Here is a 23460-nt window from a genome sequence, read left to right on the forward strand (position 1 = left end):
CATGAGAATTTACAACAGTGATGTCCAGCTGGTGGAAAAAGAACTTTCGGTACCATTTCATTGACTTCCGCACACACTCGATAGAAATGATGATCATGTCTGACCGGTCAACAGGACCGATGTACTTGTTATAGTCAATAACGCAATGGGGTTTCTCTACAGGCAGTCTTTTTTGTCTGTCCGTCTTCCCTGTAGGTCTCATGTTGTCAGTATGTCACGTGGTCAGCATACAAACTTCCCTACGATCGAACCACCTGATGGCAATCATGTTATCTGTCGCTTTTGATTCAGTTTGTCCTTTCTTAAATTTTGTAGTAAATTTCGGCATACCCCTCCGGTTTTTCCTGATGGTACCACGTGTTGGTTTTGTTTTCGTATAGGTGATCGTACAGTTGTGGACTTGAATACCAGCTATCTATCCACAATGTATGTCCTTTTTGCAAGTACCTTTCAATTAGCGTCAAGACAACTGCACCTGACACCCCAAATTCACGTTCAGGAATTATTTCTGTAGTTGAACCTGTGTAAACAATAAAATCCAGCACACATCCGGTCTCACAATCGCAGATAATAAATGTCTTCATTCCAAATCTGTGTCTCTTTGATGGGATAAACTGTATGAATGAAAACCTGCCTTTGAAAAGCATCAAACTTTCATCAATGCAAATGTTTTCAAACGGGGCGAACGTTTCTCTGAACTTGTCTCTGAAATGGTCAATTACAGGCTTTATTTTATACAGCCGGTCACCTTCAATTGACTGTTGTCAATGAAATGATTGAAATGTAACAAGCGCAATAATAAGAGATACCTGTCTCTAGACATGAAATTCGAGAACTGCGGGGTCATTATTAGAGGATCAGTTGACCAGTATTCAAGAATTCTAAGTTTCTTCATTCTTTCCGTAAGCACTGTCAATGCGAAAAAGACATACAGTTCTTCAGGTGTGGTTTCCCTCCATGTCTGTAGCCTTGAACTTGGAGACGGTGGTATTGTTTGCGTAACAAATACAAAGTATGTGTTTGTTTCAACTGCTATATGCTCCATAATTTCTTGTGAAAGGCAGCACTGAAATACATCTAATGACGCTGGTTCATCATGAATCACACCGAATAATATACCCGATGAACTGTCATCAAAACTTGTATTACACGACTAAATATTATTACCCATACACCACTGAAATAAATCAGGTTAGGAACAAATTCTTTTCCTGGTTTGTGAAGTTGGTACTTGAGGCTCAGCTCTATCACTGCCACGAGGACTGTAATCACTACACATATCACAGATATCAGAGTACTCATCTTCCGATTCAAGGGTATTCACAGATTCTATAAGTTCGAACTCGAAAAGAACGCGCAATCTGCTACTTGAAGCCATTTTTATCAACCCTGGACACAGGTGCTTTGCGGGACTGCCAACCTAGGTTGCGCACTGAGCCGAGTGCATTATTTCAGATATTTGACCGCAGATAGCGTTAAAAATGCAGGCTCCGTTTTGACTGATGGTCCATTATGCTGCTAAAAGATGTAGCTTGTTGCCACTCAAGTTTGAAAAAAAGGAAACTCCAAAGGTATATATTTCCTTTTCAGAAATTTAGCTAAAGTTACCGATGAGATATCTCGGGCGCAGCAAGGACACGACATATTATCGTGCCCAAGATATTTCGGGCATAGCAGTGTAAGGGTTAAATTTTGGGCTTAACAAAAGATAGTATTATATTGTGTTTATTCTTTGATTGAACTTCACTGATGAAGGGAATGTACTATGTTCCTGAAACATGTATGAACAAATAATTTTCAATTACGAAAAGCGTACTGAAAAGGTGAGCCAAACACTATTTTAAATAGTTTTTAATAGCTTGAAACTGTATATCATTGCCATTAAGAGTTCTAGAATGCACAGATCATACAATTGCCGGATTGTTAAAGATGGACTAGTCTTGTGGCTTTGAGGTTTACAAGAAGAAAAAGTTCTTTCAATGTACAGGACTCAAGATTCTGTATATCGAAGGCTGCAACCACTTCTAATTCCATCTCATCCATTTCACATGTTTGGCCTACGCTAATCACCGATTTGGAAAAGAGCTACAAAGTCAGTTCTCTGAAGTCATGAACTTGTTTCTTCAGTCAAGAAGGCATTTATGGAAGCTAACTTATGTGTGCAGGCTTACCGAAAGAAACTACCACAAGCAACACTTCCTCCACAGCCCGTATTAACACAATAGCGCACTGTAATAAAGGCAGTTAAAGTCTACTGTGAACACCTTCAAAATGTTAATGGTCATTGTTGACTCTACCCTCCTGAGTCAGAGGCGTATTAGTAAGGGATGTATAAAAAATCTTGCAGAATCTTAAAACTGTGTGTGATATTGCATAAATTAAATCGACGCAACTTGTTCACCAACTAATTGTGGAAAGTTTGGGAAACAGAACAAATGCCAGAGCATTGGAGCTTAGCAATTATTTGCCCAATTCATAAGAAGAAAGATAAAGCAAATTGTGAAAATTATAGAGGTATATCTTTGCTTAGTGTGGTTTATAAGGTCTTAGCAAAGGTTTTGTCTATGAGACTCACTCCACTGGTTGAGCAGATACTAGGAGACTACCAAAGTGGCTTTCGACAGGGTAGATCAACAACAGATCACATCTTCACTGTCAGGCAAATAATGGAGAAATGCTATGAATATAATGTGGATGTGAATCAGCTGTTTGTGGATTTTTGGCAGGCTTATGATAGTGTGAAGAGAACAAACAATCAAACTGATGTACATGGAGTTCCAAACTAAATTGATAAGACTGGTACAAATGACCCTAACAGGTACTAAATGCATGGTTAAAATAGAAGGAAATCTTACTAAAGAGTTTGAAGTAAACCAAGGTTTGCGGCAAGGGGATGTGTTATCTACTCTGCTCTTCAATGTGGTTTTGGAGCGTGTGATGAGAAAGGTGGAGGTCAGTAATCCAGGCGGTACGCTGTTCAACCGTGTAACACAGAATCTGGCTTATGCTGATGATGTTGATATGCTGTCTAGAAGATTGAAAGACCTAGAGGAAGGACTGGATAGATTACAAAAGGAAGGAGGTGAAATGGGCCTAAGAGTGAATAATGCCAAAAATTTTTTTTTTTTGCTAGGGGCTTTACGTCGCACCGACACAGATAGGTCTTATGGCGACGATGGGATAGGTAAGGCCTAGGAGTTGGAAGGAAGCGGCCATGGCCTTAATTAAGGTACAGCCCCAGCATTTGCCTGGTGTGAATTGCCAAAACTCATTACCTGTTTGCATCTGGGAGGACCATAGGAAGGAAGACAAGTGCATAAAATTAAATGGAATTAACTACGAGAGATGTGAAAAGTTTAAGTATTTAGGAGTGCTGGTGACAAAAGATAATGACATGAAAGAGGAAATAAAAGCTAGGATTGCTGCGGGCAATAGGGCTTACTTAGCTTTATTGAAAGTGTTTAGATCACGCAGCCTTGGTAGAAGATTAAAGTTGACAGTCTATCGAACAGTATTACGACCAGTGGTAACTTATGGCTCTGAAACATGGACAATGACCAAAGTAGATGAAGAACTGTTGAACAGATGGGAGAGAAGGAAGGGGAATTGTGGAGAATAAGGAAAAACAAGGAACTGGAAGAACTCTATGGACATCCAAGTACCGTAACCGAAATAAAAAGCAACAGATTAAGGTGGTTGGGACACGTGGAGAGAATGCCAGATAATAGGGCTGTCAAGAAGATCTATAAGGGAAATCCAGGTGGTAGAAGATGGAAAGGAAGACCCTGGAAAAGATGGCTGGATGATGTGGAGGAGGATTTAAGAAAGATGGGGATGGAGGAGGCGTGCAGAAGATCGTGAAGATTGGGCTACAATCGTCAGAGAGGCCAAGGCTCTACAAGGGCTGTAGCGCCGAGGAGTGAGTAAGTAAGTAAATCGACCTTTGGCTTGATTCCTTGAAAAATCGGGAACCTGGAAACTTGTGGACTATTGCTCACAGAATTGATGGACATCATCTGTAGTGTGAAAAATAAAACTGAATGTTGTTCGCAGGTCTGAAGATGAAAAAGTCATGAAAAAATTTCAGTGAGTTCTTGAGAGAAATCTGGGTTACACCAGTTTGTTTACTCTTAGCCATATCCACATCAGGGAGTAGCAAGAAACTTCAAAAGACATCAATCCCACACACATCCATTTACTGAAGTATCCACCAGTTACTTCCCGTGATGTCAAGCGATCATTTTCAGTGCACAAAAAATTACATTCCGATTGCCAATGGAACCTGACTTCTTAGAATATGGAGGAAATACCCTGTGCTTTGCACCTTGACTGATGTTTGCACCACAATCTAACATGACATAATTATTTATATTCTAGTTTGTTTACCATTACCCCCAAACCCCATGCTCAACAAGTGTTTTTGAAACATTTTTGTAATTGTTATATTACAAATTTGATTGATATTTTGAGGGTTTTGTTACATGTTTTTGTACATATTTCATAGGTCAACACTATATAAAAATTCTGACTCTAAATTATAACATATGGATTTTAAAAGTATACAACTGCATACAAATACACTACAGTTTCATTCACATGACAACTTCTATCTTACCCCTTCCTGGTAAAAGAAGACACGTCCTCTGTTCACCCAGTAGTGATCATGGGAACCAAAGAATCTGATGGCAAATTCCCCACGTCTATGTGGCAGGTTCATGATATTCTCTGGTATCTGATTGGGAAAGAGTATTAAAGCTGGCCACCACCTATAAAGTATATGGTAAAGCAATAAGTAAAAACAAAACATAAGAGTGAGCAGAAAAGACATAGAAAAAGAACAACCCCTATATATTATAAAATAAAGTCCCTGGTAGAAGTCTGTCTATATTTGTGCAGGTTAATCTTCATGACCAATGAGCAAATTATGATGTGATTTTCACTGTAGTATAGAGCATATATTGAGGATAGTTTAAGACTATGGAACTATGACAAAAGGGAGTGGCAATTTTAGCAAACCAAGTCAACGTGTGTGTGTGTGTGTGTGTGTGTGTGTGTGTGTGTGTGTGTGTGTGTGTGTGTGTGGAAAGCCATCCGAGGCCAAACTCAATTATGTGTGGAAGAATTTTTGACCATAAGAGTTCTTCAAACAAAAGTCTGGAACAGGAAAAGGTACCCAATAAGACTTTTTGTCATGATTTGCAGTAAAAAAGTCAACCTTAAAGTTGGAAACCATATTATGAGATTAATCGTGTAATCAAAGCCCATATCAAAATAAATAAAAATATTCTTTAAATAGCCCTGTCCAATCCAGTGCCTATGGGCACCATAGTGACTGTAGAAAATTCTTCTGGTGCCTGTCAAAACTGCATTTAACCATGCTGGTTTTTAATATTAATTAAAATTTCCAGACAAAAATTATTTGCAACATCTGAGTAACAGTTAAAGGTTTCCAACAATTCTAATGAAAAATACCTACTCCTGAGTGCTATAGCTCATGCAGGACCTTGGCCCTGATGACAATAGTAGCCCTAACTTCACATTCTTCAGCAAGCTTCCTCCATCTTCTCAAACCTATCTTTCTTAAATCCTCCTTCAATTCATCCAGTCATCTTCTTCGAGGTCTTCCTTTGTGTCTTCTGCCACCTGGATCTCCTTTGCAAATTTTCTTGAGAGACCTATCATCTGGCATCTCCACTTGTCCCAATATTTGCATGCTCATACAGTTCTTCCAGTTCTCTGTTTTTCTTTGCTGTTCACTTGACCTAAAATCTTTCTCAGTACTACTCTCTCCCACCTGTCATCTGTTCTGGTTATTGTCAATGTTTCAGAAACATAAGTTACCACACGTCGTAGTACTGTTTGATAAACTGTCAACTTCAGCAAGACTGTGATCTGAGCACTTTTAACAAAGCTAAGTAAGCCCTATTGCCTGCAGAAATCCTCCCTTTTATATCCTCTTTCATGTCATTGCCTTGTGTCACCAGCATTTCTAAATACTTGAACTTTTCGCACCTCTCGTCCCATTTAACTTTAGGAGCTTATCTTCCAAAATTATGGTACTCCCAGGTGAGAAACAAATACACTAGAGTCCCGTTAATCCGAACTGAAATATTCATTTTTTTAAAATTCTCCTTATTAAAATGAAAGGACATATTATAGAATGAAGAATTACTTGCATTTTATTACTCATATTTCACTAGAATAACTTAATGTAAACATAATTACACATCATAAACCATCAATTACTGGTCGTTTATCTAGACAAAGTCTGTTAGTTTCTTTTGCCTAATGACTGGAACCTACTCGAAGATGCAGTGTTAAATAGGAGTCTCATAAACATCACATCAGTGGGCGTAGCAGCGGAGTGTTGCACGACGAAGCGTACGGCAAGTTCTAAGGCGGCCGCGGCATCTGAATGAGACACTTGTTCATTGTGGTCTTCTTCGTCGTCACTTTGTTCCCAATCAACTATAGATTCTTTCTCCACCATAGCTACAATTTCTTGGTCTGTTTGTAATTGATGACAGTCAGCTTTCATCCACTCGCAAATATCATTCGATTCTAGCTCAGACCGGTGGTATTTGAAGGTGTTCAAATACGTCAGCCTCGTGTAAGTAGATTTGCTGGCACGTGAAAGAACTCGTGCGGGAGGCGTCTCCGGAAACCATAAAAGCAGTTAGCGGGATGTAAAAATAATAATCTTATTATTAAAAAATAGTTTCTGGTTAATCCAAACATTTCATAATCCGAAGAGACTCCGGTCGCAATTAGTTCGGATTAACGAGACTCTACTGTACTCAGTTTTGGCATTATTTACTCATAGTACCACTTCTCCTGCCTCCTTTCCTAACCTGTCCAGTCCTTCCTCTAGGGGCGACTATTTCCGCACAAGGATTACAGAGACTGAAGTTTGTTCCTTCCCTCTGAATAACCACATAGCTAATATGGATCTCTGAGTATATTTCAATAATGGCCTTTACCACACCATCAATATCCCAGGTACATGGGTGTTACTTTGGATAGAACGTTATCCTTCAAACAACATTTGCTGAAGACTATTGCAAATCTGAGATCATATAACATCATTTCGTTGAATATTTTCTCACAAAGTTAAAAAGGCCACAACTATGACTTTAAAGTCGAACTAGCAGGTGATTTGATGTGTGCATTATATTATTTCTTGCCTGCGTTAAGTTAAACAAGTTTCATTGTGTAAAGCCTTTTTAAATTATCGCATATCTGCTTAATTTATCAAGAAGTCCTGTTATGTATGCTCCAAACCAATATTTACCACATCTGCTGCTGTTTAACGTAATTTCTTCTTGATTGTTATGTTCATCTATAAATCATTGGCCTTTGATGTAGATATGATTTCACTGAAGTAGTTTATCCTGTTTAAAGCATGAATTATTGTATTTTGTAGCCCAGAAGTATTATTATTTTCATCAAGCCAGGGTTATAATACCAATACCGTTTAATACCAATATAAATGGTCCATAAATTTATAATGGTATTATAAATTTACTCATTCGGGACAAATATTTCAGGATCGCCTATGGGAATCAACATATATATCAAGCCGGGGTATGTCGAAAATCATTAGATATTTTTGGCACGTGCGAGTTTTATTGATAGCCATTTTCAAAAGTTGGCAGGTAAGCTCATTTCACTCACGTCACTCATTGTTTCATCCAACATCTTCCGAATGGGACTTTATGAAAATAACTGACAAAAACAACTTGTACAACAGAACTACACCGTCACGTGCAACCCACGCTTCAAAGTTCAGAGCACCCGAGCCCCCTTTTAGTCGCCTCTTACGTCAGGCAGGGTATACCGTGTTGACCACAACGATATGTACAAAAAGGGCGATACATCGTTGTAGAACCATTTGAGGGTCAATGCGTCCCAGAAATAAGTTATTGGGGGTTACATCAGTGAGCAACAAGCCAAATGCTGTACTTGAAAATGATATCATCAAACATTTCTTCTATTGCTTACATTGAAATAATGTCTGTATGAGTCATCGCTGATGCCTGGTGGAAAAATGTGAAATTACATCACCTCATAGTTGAAGTAAATTATTTACTACAAGGGAGGTGAATTATATTTTGATAGTAATTAAAATTGTCTGATAAAATATTAGAAGCTAACGATATACCCCTCAGTTCTTTGTCTCTTTATACTAATGATTATAATGCCCATTCTAAGACCTATCAATGTGCCTGCTAAAGATATTTGTTCTCAGCATCATTTAACCTGGCTAAAAGGTCATGAATCTGCTACACCAGTTGGTCTTGTGAGAAACAGGTTTCAATAGACTACAGAGAGCTCAACGAATTGGTACACATAAGAATGTGACTTCTTTCATCACCCAGTGCAAACTGCAGAGCTTCTAAGATGGCGTAAAGCTCCGCAGTATACACGCTACAAACACTAGGAAGCGAGATCTTAGGCCTCATATCATTGGAGATCAAAGAGCAACCAACATTATCTCCGGTTTTAGAACCATCCGTGAAGATATGTCTCGCGGCCAGATACTGGTGAACGATGTCGGAAATACCTCCGATAAACAGAGGAATCCGCGTTCACCTTGGGTCCACGGAGTAGATCTAGACGTATTTCCAGCCAAGGAACTAACCACGGCAGTACTTCGCTAAGAATTTGTTCAAGAAAACCACCGATATCCATATTTAAATCACAACACAAGCTATCAAATCGAAACCCGACCGGCCGTGTGCCATTTGGTACCTCTGGTGGTATTGGGTACTAAAGATGCATTGATAGCTTCGATGTAGCGGCATTTCACAAATTTTGGCAGTGTACGTGAGGAGTAACTGCTGCCTCCTTATCCGTAAAGATGGAACTCCTGCTTCAGCGAGTAGGCTAGGAATGGGGCTAGTACAGAAAGCTCCCGTTGCCAGCCTAACTTCACTATGGTGAATATTGTCTAAAAGGCTCAGCGCAGATTTTGATCCCGAGCCATAAGCCGCACTTCTATAGTGAATTCAGGAGAGGACCATTGCCGTGTAAAAACGTAGCAGCACTGCACGATCAGCTCCCCAGGAAGTGCTGCTGAGAAACTGAAGCATGTTAAGTCTCTTCATGCAGGCAACCTTCAACTGCCACGTCAGTCTCTTATCAAAATGGAGTCCCAGGAATTTGCAAGTGTCTACCACTGGTAACGTCACAGTCTCTTATGAAAATGGAGTCCCAGGAACTTGCAAGTGTCTACCACTGGTAAGATACTGTTTTGCAAGAAAAGCTCTGGTTAATGGTGCACAAGCCGACATTGACAGAAGTGTACAACTGAGGCATTCGCCGCTGAAAATCGAAAACCATGTTGCAGGGCCCATCTGTCGACTGGTTAATAGCTTGCTGTAGCTGTCTCTCAGCAAATGCCTCCCTTCCGAAGCTGTAATGTAGACCTACAGCGATGGAACGACTGTGGACCCTGCAGTAGCAACTATGCTGTTGATAGCAACTGGGAACAGTGTTGCATTCAGTACAGATCCCAGTGATACTCCATTTCCTTGAATGTAATATTGAGAAAATATTCGGACTCGGAAGAGCCAAAGGGACATGAATTTCTCAATAAAAGTTGGCAAATTTCCCCGAAGTCCCCACTGGTGTAGTGTGGAGAGAATCCCATATCGCCAGGTAGTATCGTAAGCTTTCTCCAGTTCAAAAAACACAGCGAAAGGTCTCCTAAATGGCGCTCTCCAGTCTGACCAGATGATCAGTGGCAGACCGATGAGAGCGAAAACCACACCGGTAGTTAGACAAGAGACCTTTCCTTTCCATGGCCCACACAAGACGCCAGTTAACCATCCTTTCAAATAGCTTACAAAGGCCATTTGTAAGGCATACTGGCCCATAACTATCCAGAAGTTTTGGATCTTTACCTGGCTTGGGAATTGGTATCACAATTTCCTCACGCCACTGAGATGGAAACACACCCTCACTCCATATTCTGTTGAATAGGGTGAGGATATCTTTGAGACATGTCACTCAAATGATTCAGAATTTGATTGTGGATTTCGTACGGTCCAAGAGCCGTCTCTCTGCGTGGCACGAGTGCACTCCGTAACTCCCACTCCGTGAAAGGCACGTTGTAGACGTGCGAAGCAATAGAGGCAAGAGAGAGATGGTGTGCCCTTTTGCGCTTAATTGGAAGAAATGCAGAGTCGTATCTCCCGGAGCTGGACATATCTGCGAAATGTGATGTGATGCAGTCTGCAATGACTGAAGGAATCATAACTATGTCTCCATTAATGGAGTTTCCGGGGACTGAGGGCACATTCTGTACTCTGATTACAGCAGAGTTTTGTCCACACTTATGATGACGGAGTATGTGCCGTCATGGAAGAGACATACTTTTCCCACATAGTTTTTATTACTTTCTTGAAGAAAAAAAAAAAAGGGGACTTCACGCGCAGACGCTTAAATGTTATATGAACACTTAAAAGGCCGTTGGCAATCACATACGGCCGCTGCAATTTCGTCTGTCCGTCCACCATGGGACCTGTTTCGAGTGAGGAATACCATTACATGTAATAAATATCATTTTTGGTCCGTATTGATGATATTTGATTGAAATAATAACTTAATGTTATTATTTCAATGAGGAATACCAGACGAGGAAGGAATTGTTTCCTCTGCAGCAGCCAAAATTCCAGTAGTAATGGAAGAAATGTGGTCATCAACAGACTCCAGCGTATCGTCGGACATCACTGCGCGTTTAAAAATTCTGGCCAATTTGCCCGCCGAAGTAACCAGCACTTGGGTAATTCGGACTGTCTTTGATTCAGGAGAGAATAATTAGGAAGGGGTCACTATCACAGAGGTCATAGTGTACTTGCCACCGAAGCAAAGGAACCAGTGCACGGCTACACAAAGTGACATCGAACTAGCTGATCAATCGCTCGAGCATCCTACCCCTAGCACAGGAAAACGGAGATCCCCAGAGTGTGTTACGGGAGTTTACGTCTCCCAGCATGAGAAAAGGAGGAAGTAACTGAGTGAACAGATCTTGTAGTGCATGCATTTCAAGATAGCAGTCCGGTGGAATGTACATGTTGTACAGCATTGTCATTACTGGCAAAGGAGCGCGAACTGCAACTGCATCTAGCCGAGTATAGAGCGGTAATTCGTCACTGAAGATGTCAGAGGGAACTACGGTACAAACGCTCCCAGTCGCAACACCATCTACATATACTCGGTCTTTAGAAAAAAGACGATATCCTCTCATAGTTGTGTCGTGTCCAGGTCCCAAACTAGATTCCTGTAGACAGACTATGGAGGCCACATAGACGGATATCAATTGACGTAACTCAGCTAGGCGACAGTGATAACTATTGCAGTTTCGCTGCAATAGTGCCAATGTGTGGACAGGTAGTGCATCAAATTAGGATAATTGCTTGCCATTCGTTAGGTTCACTACCTGCCATTTTCCACATTTCTCGTCGGTATTGTCATCATTGTCCACGACAATGAGTGGTTCAGTCTCCATCGTCTCCTCAGAAGAGGGAGACGTGGTGGCTGGGCACTCCACAGATGGTGATCTCATTGATCGCGAGCGATGGACCTTCTTCCTGGGAGAACTTTGTTCCCCAGAAAGTGATCGAGTAGGGGGACATTGTATTTCCTCACTCTTGCCTACTGTTTTTGAACATTTTGGAGGAGTGCTCGCAGATGACTTGCCAAGGTTTGTTTGGGGATCCTGGGACCCCCGATTTTGTTGGAGAAGGTTTCTTCTCCAAACGTATAAGGGGAGCATTTAGGCTTCCCTGTCTCCTCCTTTTTCGGGCCAGTTGAAGGATGGCTGGAAGGTGATTTTCCAACCCTTGCTGAGGAAGTCTTTTCCCCCGCCCATGTGAGGGAGGACTTTCCAGCAGAATGTGTGTGGGAAGAGTTCTTTCCGGACGTCTTTGGCAGTGATGTACTTACTGACTGTTGAACCTATGGTTTGACGATTACTTGCTGGGTACTTTATGTTTGCAAAATTGATGGTGGGACAGAGGGTACAAAACTTACGGGAGGTATGTGTACACTAGCGGACTTCTCTGCAAAGGAGACTGAGAATTATGGTGGAATGATGATTTGTACTTCTTCCATGCCTCTGGATAAGAGAGTTTATCCAGAGTCTTAATCTCCTGGACTTTTTTTCTCCTGCTTAAATGTAGGGCATTCCTTGGACTGAGGGGCGTGCTCTCCAGTGCAGTTAATGCACACTGATGGTGGTGTGCACTCTGCACCAGCATGCACCGCTTTTCCACATGCCCCGCATATCGCTGATTCCTGGCAGCGTGGTGAGGTATGGCCAAACCACTGGCAGTTGTAGCACCTCATAGGAGAAGGAAAATATGGCCGAACAGTAAGTGTGTAACAGATATCTTAATACGCTTGGGCAGTTTCTCAAGATCGAAAGTTACGATGAAAGCCCTCATGTCATAGAGGTTGTCATTAACACGCCTCTTAAGATGTTTAATGCCGGACACACCTCTACGAGCAAGACTCCGGATAAAGTCATCATCGGAGGCCTTAATCAAGTCCCTATGAAAGATAATTCCTTTGCAGGAGTGTGGCTCTCAATCTTAACTGGCAAAGGCCCGAAGATTGTGGCTTCCAATAACTTTTTACTCTCCACAAGCGTACTAGTCTTAGTGAGTACGCTACCTTCCCACAATTTCCTCATTTCATCTACTTCACCAACAAGACCTTCCACAGCATTGGTTATCAGGAACAGGTTCTCTTGAAGAAAGCTCTGTCCATCGATTCTGGTTGCAACCAGAAATCGTGGCAGACACTCTTCAGAAACTTTTTTACTAGACAGGTAAACACGATGGAAATGTTTAAGTTTCCTAACTGAACAATTAAAGGACGCTGTTTTAAGGCTTGCAGCCTTCAGAGAATCAAAACCAAACTCAAAAACCATGCATAGTCCCACAAGTACCTGGGGCATAGAAAGGTCGACCTTTGGCAAAGCCCTGTTGTACTGAAGGCAAGGCTACATACTCTAGAGGGCGCCCGGTATCTGGAGAGGGGCCACTAAGCATTACTCTCCTAGTAGCCATGCATCACTTTGCCACAACCCAAAACTTGTAACTGGGGAGGGTTGCTAAGAACTACTCTCCTAGTAGCCATGCATCACTTTGCCACGACCCGAAACTTGTGATTGGGGGAGGGTTAAACCTCCATGGAACTTTACTACCCGAGGCACAGAGGTTGGCTAGACAGGAAGAGGAATGAAATTTAAGAAGGCGAGAATATAAAGGTAGAAATAGTAATGAAGAATAAAAAGCACAGACACCTCTCAGGCAACTCGGGGGACACCTTGTTTGTCTGGCTCTACACGAGGCCAATCCAGTATGGGTAACCCTGAGCTGACACAGCCCTTGAGATCAACAAGCACACGAGCCCCCACACCGACGACAAGGTCATGGTGTCCCTAGGGGACGGGGGTGGGCGTGGGGGCTGATTAGAATGTAATTGTCAAGAGAAATGCAATTCAGAATTAGAAACATGTATAACAAATGTCTAAACCAGGGGGGTGTCTTCCTGCATCGCGCTCACTTGTTTCTCTCCCTGGCCGCCTTTTGCGTGACGTAATGTGATATGAAGACAGTACTCACCCGTCCTGCAGACAAATCACTTGTTTCTACTGCTGATCTTTTCAGTTAGTTCTGCTTTGTGCTTTGGTCTGGTGTGAACCTATGAAGTGTAATGATGAGTGGAAATGTTGTAAGTCGTATTCATTGCGGTATGGCACAGTGTCGTAATTATGGATTTAAATGTACCGGTGTTATGTATCACAGGTTTCCAAAAAAGACGAGTTAAAGTGTTTGTGGATTTCTCGTTGTAAGCGAACTGATAAGTTAAATCCGGACAATTCTTGTGTATGTTCTGTTCATTTTCTTCCAACAGATTATGAGCGAGATATAAAAAATGAGCTTTTAGGTTTGCCCACCAAGAAAATACTATGCCCGGATGCAGTACCATCTCAATTTATTCCCAACTGGCATGGAGGGCCTAGTACAATTGAAACTATGTCACAGGTATGTTTTCTTTACTTCCATATTTGTCCTCTAATCTAATGGTATAAGCTGCTTTGAAAACTTTGGCCTCATGGTGTCCAAAACACTGTTCTAAAGCATTGGCATTCCAAAGGTCTCCACTGAACGAGATATACGGCATGACGGACGAAATATCAGGATTCAGACGATGTGTACTCCGACTACATTATCCTCTAAGAAGAAGAAACTCGACCAGTCAGTTATTACGGACACAATTGAAGATAATGACAAGGAAATAGAAAAACTTCAAAGACAAGTCGAAGCATTAAAAAGGAAGCATGCTGCTACGTTGGTGACGCTGACATATGACATATTTTAATGAAGTGTTTGAGTTTTTCTGTTATAACTTTGTGCTTCGCAGTTTACTGCATTCGTTCCTGTGATTGGGTATACCGCTATTAGCGAATCCCATTAAATGATAAAGGAGAAGAAGAAGTACATTCTTTCCACGTGTGTGTATGTTTTGACTATGTGCATATTCTTTGTTCACAAGGTTGGTGTCGTGTTCATTTAATGATTTAAGACTTTGTGTGCTTTGACATGTTTTAGTGAAGTGTTTGGCTGCTTTGGAGTGTTTGTTATACTTTTATGTTATGTTCAGTGATCCAGGTTCCTTTCGATGTTTCAGTAGATATCGAGACATTTGTTTTCTCGGACATTTTCATACGCTATGTTCCTTTGTAGATTATCATGAATAAATTATGAATTATTGTATTTTGTTGCCCAGAAGTATTATTATTTTCGTCGAGCCGGGGTATGTCGAACGTTAGATTTTTTGTCCCGCCTGAGTTTTACTAATAGCCTTTTTCAAAATTTGGCAGGTATGTGTAAGAAATACTTTCCTATTTCAGGTTCTCAAAAAGTCCGAGTAAGGACTTGATTGAAATTACAAATCCCTTCTAAAAGGTAGTAGACTGTTTCTTTTGCCAACTCTCATTTGGGAGATAATGTCCAGAAATCTTTTCAGGGTACTTTCTTTGCTGTAAAGATTAAGTTTGTAGCCACTTCTGAGTGGTATTTTGTGGTCCTTGGGGATTCTAGAATTTAATACATCGAATACGTTACTAACCAACTTGAAAAAGTCACTTTCATGGTCTTTATGCAGGAAGTATTCAACAGCCTTAGCAGTACATCGAGTAACCTGCTGTGCGGCTAATCATACATTTTGACAAGATCGTCCAGTTACACTCAGGTTAATATCGCTGATATGTTGGTGTTAAGTTCCCACTTTGTTGTGCTAACAATTCTTGTATCATACCACTACGTAATTCTGTTCCACTGGGCAGCACAAGACCTTCATCTAAGAAAGGGTTTCCGCAAGTAGAGGATTATCTGCTTAACTATATGATTTTGTTACGCAATGTTGGATATGCAGTTTCTCACAAAATGCTGCATTCTAAAGAATGAGAAATGGCCGCGGCACGTGGAATCATTGTCTCGTATTTGAAGGTTAGCCGAGGCTGAATTAATTTTATGAAGAGAAATAAATAAATAAATAAATAAATAAATAAATAAATAAATGAATAAATCCAACAAGAAACAGTACGGTACTTCTAGATATTTAAGGAATCATATCCTGTTGATTTTCCGTGCATAATAAAATCAAGCAAAGGAGAAAAATTTGCATTTTGCACTTTATGTGGGTGTGATATTAATAATGCACATGGTGGAAGAAACTATTTAAGTGATGGTGAGTTAGTTATTGGCATTCAGACTTCGAACATAGTGATTGATCTCCAGGATACAGATAAATCCCTTTTCTTTTCTTCAGTGAGAAGCTACTTTTGTACTGCCTGTGACTGCATCATCAACAAGTTTCCACAAAAGAATGATGTGTTAAAGCATGCTCTAGTTGCTATGTTAGATAAAATTGAAGATGAACAGTTTTCTTCCATTCGTTTTTTCTTGGAAAAGTTTCCTATCATGTTATGCAAGAAAGAGAATGAAACTACAGATGAGGTGGTGCATGAGCTTCAGAGGCAGTTCTCAGCTCTTCAGGTAGATGACACTTCGGCTGCAAATCAAGATGCTGCAAGTGATTCCAGTTGGGCACAAATATCAAATGGACGAAGAACAACATTATGCCAAAAAGTGACGAATGATTTCAACCATTTTCAGCGCTTTGTGATTGGGAAGCGTAAAGTGAAGGAATATTTTATCTCCCTTATAGGAACCGCAGGTCAGACGCCAATCAGTTTCCATATACCATTAAGTCGAACAATTGATAAGAAAGGAACGTACAGTGTTATCGCACGCGCTACCGGAAGCAAAAAAACAACGATGTACTGCAATGCTTGCTGTAACAGCTGATGGCAGAAAGCTTGCAGCTTACATTGTTCTAAAACGAAAAACAATGCCTAAAGCAAAATTTCCGCGAGTGATCCACGTTCGTATTCAAGAAAAAAGGTGGATGGACACGTCATTCGTACAAGATTGGATACGAACGGTTTGGGGTAATGTAGCAGGGTCCCTCCATCGATGCCCGGCCCCTCTCGTGTTGGACAGGTTTTTTTTTTGCCGGTATGTCATTCAGGTCGTATTGTCAGCTCGTAATGGGAAGAATGTTTTCCAGTGTCGGTACTTCAAACCCACGTGTCTAACTTATCTGATGTACCCTATTTGACTTTTCAGAAAAAATCTCACGCCGGAATTTTACGCCAAATGACGATAACTGCAAATGGGTTGAACCAATTGTGTTTGGATTATATTTGATGTACCAGTATCTTTTAAATGTAAATGAATTGTAAATAATTTGTAAATATCCGATTTCCTTGAATCGCATCCGAAGTTTTCGCCTGTATTTTTCGTCAAAAAGGTGCGTTAATTACGCGAGAATATACGGTATTATGCATTTTGTTGCGCGTGTCGGTGTGACAAATATTATTAGTATGTTAATGTCATAAATGAGAGTGATTAGGTACATTTTCATGTAACCATTTTTATGTTTTCTTAGTTTAAGATTTTAAATTTAATGGTCAATTCGCATCGTAACTGTAGACAAGTATGCCTTTTATCCTGACCTTTTTTCACGTAGACGTTGGTGGAATATATGTGATGAAATCCAAGAATTAAAAAATCTTCCTATTTTTGGTTTCTAAAAGTTGGCAGGTATGGGTTATGGACCACCGGTGAATTATATAGTCCTAGCCGCCTGAGCACAAGGAGGGCCATGACTCAGAATATGTCCGAGATGCCCACTCCCATTCCATGGCAACTGGTATCCCGACTTTCAGGACCACTTACTAGGCCACTCAGCCGTTGCCCATGGTTCACGATCTAGGACGTGTCTACAGTAACCCACACCATGAACCATAAATCATATTTGCCAATATTGACCTATGGATCAGAATGTTGGACTTGGACAAAAAAAGAAAGATATGAGTGGATTACAAGTGACAGAGATGCACTTTCTGCAAGGGATCTTGAGTAAAACAAGGAGGGACAAGATAAGAAATGAAACCATACGAAACATGCTACAGATCAACCCACTAAAAGAAACTATGGAGTGAAGTAGGCTGAAATGGTTCGGCCACGTTAAAAAAAATGGGACAAGAAAGATTACCAAGAAGATCTCTGGAATGGACAGAATCTGGAAGAAGACCAATTTGGAGACCACGATCAAGATGGAGGGATCAGGTGGAGGATGACGTAAATCGATGAGGACTACAGTGGCAGACTGTGATGAACAATAGAATGTGGGAAAAAAGAGAAGATTGGATGAGGCTCTGTGAACGACCTGCCTAAGCAGAACCGTATCAAGAAGCAGAAGCAGAAGAAGAATTTCTCTCTCTGGTTTCAACAGTCAACGCATAAGGAAATTAATTTAGTCTATTAACCCCCCCACGGATGTATTTTCTAAGAAAGCAATAAATTACTAAAAGTGCACTTGACATTGCACAGTCAGTAAATTCTGCTAGTCAGGAAAGACAGAGTACGTTTTTAGAACCTCAGAAACAGCGAGTCTTATGAGTAATCATTATCTTAAGCGAAAGAGATGTTGAAGGAGACTGTCGGCTGAAAAAAAATTTAAATGGGGATTCACTGGCACACATCTATGCACAATTTAGATCATTCTCACCTCCTCATTCACACGAATACAAAGAGTTATAGTAAAGAATATTTATTCTTTATTTCACTATTTTTCATCTCATTATTTGGCTAAGAATTTTTGGGGTGGATTCAGATTCACGTCTCTATATTATAAGGACGAGAAAAAAGCCACTACATGCAGAGACATGGCCCCATCATAATAACACCAAACGTGGGACTCTTATCCGAATTTCCACTTTCTGGATAGGTGTGTAAACAGATTCCATTGGAAAGATAACATAAAAGTAAAGCCTATTAGCTCCATATTGAAAGAGGTGGCTAGAGAAATACTTTTAGGGGAAAGGACTGAATTACAATGAATTTGACATTGACAATACACTGACATCCTCTGCTAGCCATGCCATAATCCTAAACTAAGCAACAAATATATAATTATTTCATAAACTAAAAATACAAAGTTGGTCTTTGATTTATAAAAGAATGTAGCAACTTGCTTCAGCTTTGCACGGGAGCACTTTAGAATCTATAGTGATAGGCCTTGCATAGTAATAGTTGTTTTCCTCCTGATGTATTGATATGTATGGATAAGTGGTTGAATGTTGGCCTGCAGATCTCAAACTTGTAGGTTCAAATCTGGAAGAGGTAGTTTGAGTTTTGAAGGGTGGAAAAATATCCATTCAGCAGTCGCCGTTATATGATTTTTACATGTAAATGATCCCTGGTGACACACTGTGTTTACCTGACAAAATTAATTCTCACAATGGGTTGCCCATTGGACTTCTGGTTTCTCGCCATCTCGAAATGTCAAAATAGACTCCGACCTCTTTAATGGTGTCACTTCTAAATGCTTGCATTCATAGCTGAGGCCGTACAATTATTATTTATTTTCATGCATTTCTTACTTGGACAGAGTCATAAGTTTACTGTCCAGACATTTTATTCTGAGTTCTCTTTAGTGAGAGTAAAAGATGAGTATGTGACAGTGGATAAACCAACAAAGTTTGGATTGAAAATCTTTGCAAACTCACTAAAGGCTATCTGTTTAACTCTGAGCCTTATATGGGGAAGACTCAAAATGAAGACCCCAATCTACTGAAGACCACGCAGGTGATTAATATCTTGTGTTCTTCTCTCATAAAAAATCAAAACGACTCACCCTCAGGTTTCCACATGTACACTGACAGATACTACACTTCACCTCGATTGGCAGGAAATTGCTCAACATGAGAATGGCAACAACTGGTACAGTCATGCCAAGTAGGAATGATACGCCAGAAAACACACAAGCCCACAAAAGTTACAGAAAGCATGAAAAATTAGCCTTAGATTGGAAGGACAAGAGGGCAGTATATATGCTCAGCACGTCACAAAGGAGACAAAATTGATGTCATGGATGTCTCTTCTAAACTTCCTTATCAACCTTCAACTTCCTAGCCAAATCTAGTTCTAGATTACACCAAATACATGGGCAGGATAAACAGAACCGACCACTATTTCGGCTCTTATCCGTTCTTGAGGAGATCGTGGAAATGGTACCGAAAGATGTTCTTTCGGGTTTTGGAGATATCCATAGTAAATTCATAATTGCTATACACTATGGTACAGAATGAAGTGTCTAGTTGAATTCCTCGTGACAGATTGAAGGGTCACATGTAAATATCCAGAAAGATACAGCCAGGGTCAGACATCCGGGGTTCCAACAAGCGACAGATTGAATGGGATACAGTATTTTATGGATAGGAGGGACCAGAAAACTGGTCCATTTCATTGTGTCATATTTAGGACAAAAGCGGAAAGGAAGTACACCATCTACTTTAGTAAAACGTGCTCAGGAAAAGCATATCTCCCTCCTAACAATATTTCAAGATCTAAACACTCATAGCATGATCTTCCCATGTCCTAAACTGCAGAACTTTCTACCAATTAATATTAGTACCCTTATGTAACTAAATTCTATCTCAAATGTAAATATCCAGCAATAGTAAGAAGTGAAGGAAGTTGTCATAGGAGTACAATAATTGTGAACGTGTTCACCGGTGTTAACTTCATGAATAATAACTTATTTGTGGAACGACTCTTATGCCTCTTATGTGCCAACACGCAGGTGCGAAAAAAAAATTGATAATATTCTATGCAACTCTGCGACAGAGTACATCCATAGCAAGTATTTGATAATTCTGGATGAGTTTTTATTTGCCATAATTTTGGTCCACGTAAAGACATCACATGCTTCCACCTGCGTAGGGTTAATCTTATAATTACAGATTATAGTAGCTTAATAAATGGAAACTGGTGGATAAATTAGATTATTGATGTAAACAACCGTTTATCTTGTCCAGCTTGACTCTCTAGACTGAAGAACCACAATTTCCAATAATAACTGAAAGAATTTAAGTGTCTGCAGAGCTGCTGAAAGTCAAGAAGAATATTCTTGACAACATGCCAGTTGCACATTGAGAATTAAAACGAACAATATTATTGGTTTTTACATCCCACATCCCACTAACTACTACTACTACTACTACTACGGTTTTCGGAGACATCGAGGTGCCAGAATTTAGTCCTGCAGTTCTTTTACGTGCCAGTAAGTCTACAGACACAAGGCTGACGTATTTCAGTACCTTCAAATACCAGCAGACTGAGCCAGGATCAAACCTGCCAAGCTGGGGTCAGAGAATTAAAACTTAAATCTGGAATATTAAAAAACCCAAGAGAACCTAAAGAAATTAATAGCAAAATGCCTTCTTTCAATCTAGCACAAAGAATACTCTGAGACAAGCTGTTATACTCATCACAATTTTTTCCTTTGTGGTCATTTTAACTGCATATTACTATACAAAATAGCTGAAAGTTACAAAGTTCAGCAAAGCTTAATGTAAAGCCGTACCTGTAAGCACCCAGCTTCACCCACACCACTTCACCATACAGAGGAAACCGACCAGTGTCACAGTCTTCACAGATATAACCATCCTCAGGAGGAGGAATTGGTCCTAAGCAGTCCAGATGGAATGAATTGGGGCATAGATCGCAGCAAATTAGAGATCCACCTACAAGAGAAAAATTAAATAAATATGTCAGTTATAAACTTATCTGAAGCCAAATAGTTTTACCTGAATGAGCCATTATAAAGGTAACTTACTACATTCTTAACATGGACTTGAAAAAAGTGTCTTTCAGGTCTCAGTACCTATTTCTGCTGAAAATTTTCAAACCTTGCATTTTTATTATGCATTTAAGAGTGATACCAGTTTTAAAAATTATTGCTCTTCAATAATGAATGTTTAATATTTCTCTGATACGCAGTGAACTATTTTTTTGAGCACACAAGTTTGTTTTTTAACTGTGCACATGGACGCGACTGGTAGCATTCCCCCATGCCAAGATTGTATTGGGGTTGGGGAGTAGTGCAAGATGAATCTTATGTCACCTGGTACTTTGATTTACTTCCCAACCACAGTTCTGGGGCGATTTGAGAGGCTAGTGACCTGAAAAATATGTGCTAAATAATTATAATTTTTAAGACACTTTGAAATTATTTTAAGTTTCCAGTACTTTGATGCACCTATAGCCTAGTTGAGTGATCTAAGAATAGTGAGCGTTATGTTCACAAATATTATATTATTGATTTTTAAGGTCACTAAATAGTTAATTAAGATTAGTGCAAGGGAACATCTATAAGGATATGACAAAACGAGTCATTTGAAACCAAAATGGCTTCCTAAGACCATACCTGCCAACTTTCCAAATGACCTAACAGTAAAATCCCCGTATGTCAAAATACGCGGGAATCCAATGCACCAAAAGGTGTTAAAACATGACAAAATTGATGCATTTTCTTCACTTCATATAATTATGAGTTCAACAGCAGTAATATAAAACACGACATGCAACCAGATATTATAAGGGACAAAATATTTCACCTCAGTTAAACTAACACAAATATCTTTAAAATGCATCAATGAAATCTACTTATAATAATCATCATCATCTTCCTTCCAAGTATTGGGCCATGTGTCCCATTACGGTCTTGCATTCTTTTTGCAAGACTTAAAATCAATCAAATGTCCTTTTGACGGGTTGCTAGCCTGAAGAAAGTATAATAATAATAATAATAATAATAATAATAATAATAATAATAATAATAATAATAATAATAATAATAATAATAATAATAATAATAATATTATTTATTATTATTAATCACAGTCGTATCAACAAACTAATTTTATGGATTAAAATAGTGTGCTGATACGACTGTTTATGATTAATAATAAATACTACCATCAGCACTGTTTACTAAGATGGCTTTGATATTTTATAATGATTAGAAATCTACTTACACAATATCATTTGTTTATGCACACAACTAATTAAAACACTGAAGTAGGGAGTATGTTCCTGCACATAATTATATGCACGCAAGTTATTTACATTATTTACACTACACTATCACACATCTTCATTCTGATTTAACAGCCGAAGTTGTGGCTTGCTTTGCTTTCTTCAGAAAATAAATACAGTATGTGTTTGCATAACATGCTTCAGAACTTCTGGTCATAAAAATGGAAATGGCTTCCAGAGTTGCATTGGATATCGATGACCTGAACTGTGTCCTGTTCTTCTTAATCAAGCTAAAAATTCCTTCACACTCTGCATTATGTGATATTGTAAGAACAGACAGCATGAATCGAGAGATCCTGTCATATTTATGTCCGTCAGCTCCACGGATATTCAACAATTGTACCCCTTTTGAACCATTTATAGCTTGGTTAAATACAACACTAGATAAGTTGTCTATCTGAAGAGCTGCAAACTGGCTTTGGAGTTTATTCACAACGTCATCTCTTGTTTCATTTTCTCTTTTACACAAAATAACCGGAACTTTTCCAAAAAAGAAATTAATAGAATTCAATGGCATCAAGTTTAGCAACCTCTGCATGCTTTAGCACATCATTCTTAAAAGGGAACTTGTTAACCATGTAGTCACAGGCTCCACAGAAATAGTTTCTGACTGACGAGAAAAACAGAGATTCGTCTTCATCTTGCAGTGCCTTAACCAAGTTTGAAGTTTGAATGCCAATTACCAATTTTTCATCATACTTCTGATTCTGGTTTGGGTGATACTGGACATCAAGCAATGCAGACCATTTAACTACACTTGGCTTCACAAACTTGGTGAACATCTGTTTCAATAGATCCATAATTAATTTAAACAGTACATGGATATGTGGGGAAGCATTCTGAAGGACTGTATTGATCTTATCAAATGATGGGATTAGTCACATATTTAAAAAAAGTACAAAATGGCTTGTTTAGGTCGGAGTGAAGAAACATA

At 39.6% G+C, this 23460-nt stretch overlaps 1 protein-coding gene across 1 annotated transcript in view; it reads right to left on the reverse strand.

Moving 5' to 3' along the window:
• The window catches only part of LOC136877753 (histone-lysine N-methyltransferase NSD2), a 386665-nt gene that overhangs the window by 120054 nt on the left and 243151 nt on the right, over positions 1-23460 (reverse strand). Inside the window, exons 16-18 of the mRNA XM_067151960.2 lie at positions 21013-21172; positions 4616-4766; positions 361-399 (exon numbers count right to left, since the gene is read on the reverse strand). Coding sequence (XP_067008061.2) covers positions 361-399; positions 4616-4766; positions 21013-21172 — 350 coding nt within the window. The remainder of the gene's footprint in view (positions 1-360; positions 400-4615; positions 4767-21012; positions 21173-23460) is intronic.

This window comes from Anabrus simplex, chromosome 7 (genome assembly GCF_040414725.1).
Source record: "Anabrus simplex isolate iqAnaSimp1 chromosome 7, ASM4041472v1, whole genome shotgun sequence".
Classification (NCBI taxonomy): Eukaryota; Metazoa; Arthropoda; class Insecta; order Orthoptera; family Tettigoniidae; genus Anabrus; species Anabrus simplex.